Source organism: Lolium perenne, chromosome 2, assembly GCF_019359855.2.
Source record: "Lolium perenne isolate Kyuss_39 chromosome 2, Kyuss_2.0, whole genome shotgun sequence".
NCBI lineage: Eukaryota > Viridiplantae > Streptophyta > Magnoliopsida > Poales > Poaceae > Lolium > Lolium perenne.
This window is the reverse complement of record NC_067245.2, coordinates 283,220,828-283,224,662: the sequence shown is the minus strand read 5'-3', so window position 1 is coordinate 283,224,662 and position 3,835 is coordinate 283,220,828. Positions and strand designations below refer to the sequence as shown.

At 45.6% G+C, this 3,835-nt stretch overlaps 1 protein-coding gene across 1 annotated transcript; it reads left to right on the top strand.

Moving 5' to 3' along the window:
* Positions 1 to 1,190: 1,190 nt before the first annotated feature.
* Positions 1,191 to 2,659, top strand: LOC127336581 (uncharacterized). Its single transcript, XM_051363410.2, has 2 exons — positions 1,191 to 1,580; positions 1,723 to 2,659. Exons 1-2 carry the CDS (start codon positions 1,309 to 1,311, stop codon positions 2,417 to 2,419), a joined length of 969 nt encoding a protein of 322 aa, XP_051219370.1. The 5' UTR covers positions 1,191 to 1,308; the 3' UTR covers positions 2,420 to 2,659.
* Positions 2,660 to 3,835: the final 1,176 nt, after the last annotated feature.

Genomic DNA, 3,835 nt, shown 5'->3' with positions numbered 1-3,835 from the left:
AACCATATGCCGAGATGTTGAAGCAACCCATCCATTATTTTTTTTCTTCTAGGGTTGAACGATTTTCATAGTACATCACCATAATTTTATCATAGCATTCATACATAGAGGTTCAAGCAAGTTCCTCGATATTTTAGCATAAATAATAAATACTATAGTAATGTTTATGGGGTTTTGGATTTTTAACAAGCAAGCAAACCAAAAACAGGAAAAAAACAAAAGAAGTGCAAGTTTAAAAGATAAAAAGATCTTAAAACCAAGTCAAGATAGAGCGTAGAACTCCCCAAGTTTAGATGGCTGCAAGGTGTTGGCAGTCCTTCCCCGGCAACACCGCTTAAAACATAGTCTTGATGTCAGTGAATCCACTCGTGAATCCCAACTCGTTTGGACCCAAGCGCAAAGTGATGTAGCAAGCGTAGTTTTCCTCATAAGCATGCCTCGAGTGTTTATATTGAACAAATCTGTGAAAAACGGTTCTCTCCCCTTATCGTCTCCGAGCAACCTACACCGAGATATTTATCAGGCACACACACATGTGTGAGCAATACAAAAGCTATATGAAAAAAAGTAAAAAAAAAAAGTAATGCAATGTTTCGCAGAACACTCAACACTACTGTAATAACAGATAATTCCACTATCTAGTGCATAATTCTGTATACTTAAGATGAAGATCCCGATATACGGATACGCCACTCTCTTTGATCCATGATAATTAAGTGTCGGATGTTTGGTTGAAATTCTCGAATTTAAACTCGAAGTCCAACATTTTTTATGATTTGGAGGGAGTAGATTATTGCATTCTGTGTAGAGCCGCTGCCACTTGTTGGCCACCACTTTTCTCCTTGTTGCCTGCCTTGCGACATGCATGAATATAGACGGAGTGATGGACCGTGTGTGAACTGCAGCGTGCAGAATATATTTGGTCTTACTGGCTAGATCTCCAAGTGGCAACTGCCACCTCTGACTTGCATCGTACCCACGCCCTTTTTTTTCAGAGCACGTACCCGACATACAGAAACTGTTCAATAACAGCCACGGCAGCAGAAGGGAAGGAAAATTCGCAGCTTCTGCGGGACCTATCTCGCGCGTGCCTGTCATGGGGTACGACGGAATGGCTGCTCTGCAGTCTGCGCCACGACTTCTATATATACCATTAACCCAGAGGAAGAACAGAACATACTCTCATACCTAGTAGCTGCTAGCTAGCTTCTGAGTTGTGACCACAGACTGCATCGACACCACAGCAACCGGTCGATCTTACTGATCAGCGTTTACGATCCTAGTCTTGGAAGCTAGACATCGTCTGTGATGGGGAGGTCGCCGTGCTGCTGCCATGACGCCGGAGTGAAGAAAGGGCCGTGGACGGAGGAGGAGGACAAGGCGCTGGTGGAGTACATCCAGAGGCGGGGCGGGCACGTCGGCAGCTGGCGCGGCCTGCCCAAGGCCTCCGGCCTCAACCGCTGCGGCAAGAGCTGCCGCCTCCGGTGGACCAACTACCTCCGCCCCGACATCAAGCGCGGCAACTTCACCGACGACGAGGAGCGCCTCATCATCAGCCTCCACGCCGCCCTCGGCAACAAGTACGTCTCCGTCCAACCTTTACCTGCTCCACCACTCAAAAAGCATGACTTAACTTAATTAGCCGCCATGCATGCATGCAACTGTCAATTTAGTTGTTAGTCTCTGAAGTGACGTGGATACATGAACTTTGTTGGGTTATAGGTGGTCGACGATTGCGACGCAGCTGGAGGGCCGGACGGACAACGAGATCAAGAACTACTGGAACACCCACATCCGGAAGAAGCTCCTGCGCATGGGCGTCGACCCTGTCACCCACCAGCAGTTGCCGCCCGACCAACACCTCGACGGCGCCTCCGCTTCCGCCGCCTTCTTCCCGGAGACGCTCCTCTGGGCCGCGGCGGCCGCGACCCTCGGAGGTGGCCTGGACACGGGCGCCATCATGCAGGCGCAGATGCTGCAGCAGCTGCTCCACGCCATCGGCTCCAACAACACCACCACTAACCTCATCGCCAACCTTGCTGCATCAAACGCAATGCTGAACTCAGGCGGCGGCATCGTTCCGAACCTTCTGCTCCAGGACCAGATGAACATGTTGTCGACTGGCGCGAACTACCTACAGCCGGGTTACCTCTCCAACATCTCGAGTTTTGCAGGACAAGACATGGTGCAGCAGCAGCTAATCAGTTCTCCTGCTCCAGGAACAAGCTCCTCTGCAGGAGCTGAGCCGGCCGATCAGCACCGTGATACTGCCACTGAATTCGCATCACCGGCGGCTGACAGGGCGCCAGTGGAGGAGTTCGCCGGCTTGCTGGAGCCCATGATGGATATGCCCGGTCTGTGCTCTCTGGAGAGTGACTCTTTCTGGAATGATATACTGAAGGACAGTTACCGTTTCTAGATTCCTCCTTGTGGCTGAAAGGATGTGTTTATGACAGTTTTGTACAGAATCTATAAACGTCTTGACTTCATGCACGGTGCAGTGTGTTAGATCGATCAGAACGTTGTACTAGGTGAGAGATGGTGACGAGATGATACAACATGCATTGATTTGTTTGTGAGTTCATTTTGTGATCCTTGCAATAGATTCGGTTTTTTTGTCAGTGAAATTGATGGTTACCAGTTGCTCGATGTAACTGCGCGTGTGGATTGCAATAGATTCGAAGCTTTGTCATGAAGTTGAAGGTTAGATGTTGCAATAGATTCGGTTTTAACTGAGCGTGACTAGTGATACTTTTCCATCTATCTAACTAAAACGAGATGTAGACGACTCAAACTCAACGAGATTCGAGGGCTAGCTAACAGATGTCCACTCCTTCCTGCAAATACATGGGTTTTACTAAAAACAGATTTCGAAATGGTATACGTTAAAGTTCAGTGGCCTTTCCTACAAGTTATAAGTATGAAGGGTATTGACTCTAAATGGTGTAATTGGGTAAATAATTTTGTGAGCAAGGATGTGTGGGCATAAGAGTGAACGAGGACATAGGTCACTACTTTCGGGGGAAAAATGGACTTCAACAGGGTGACCCGCTTTCACCTATGTTATTTAATTAATATCATTGTTGACATGTTGACAATTTTATTCCACGAGCTAAAGATGATGGCCAGGTTGATGCTCGCATACCTCATCTCTAATCGAGGGAGGGATTTCAATACTTCAGTACGCGGATGATACCATAATCTTCATGGAGCACGACTTAGAGAAAGTGCTTAACATGAAGCTTATACTATGTATGTTTCTACAATTATCGGGACTAAAGATAAATTTCCATATGAGCGAAGTCTTTTGTTTTGATAAGACGCAAGAGGTAGAGGAATAGTACATAAACTTGTTTAGGTGTGAGTTTGAATCTTTCCCTCTTAGATATTTGGAAATTCCTATTCACTACCGCAAATTAAAAAAAATGGTGAATGAAAGCCAGCTAGGACCATTTTGAGAGAAATCTTGCGAGTTTGCTGGGTAAGTTTCTCTTGTATGGGGACTGTTTGGTACTCATAAATTCAGTTCTAACCAGCCTCCTAATGTTTATGCTATCATTTTTCGAAATATGTAAAGAGGTTAGGAAAATATTGGATTTGTTATATCACAATTATTTTCGCAAAGTGACGGTCATAAGAGAAAGTATAGACTGACTAATGGAACATCATATGCCAACCAAAAGATCAGAGGAGGCTTTGCATCAAGGTCCTAACAATTAAAATAATTAGATATTAAGCAATTGGATTTTAAAGCTCTTAACAAATGGAGTTTGACAAGAGATACTGCAAAACAAATATCTCAACTTCAAACCTTTGTCTCAAGTAAAGGCAAAAC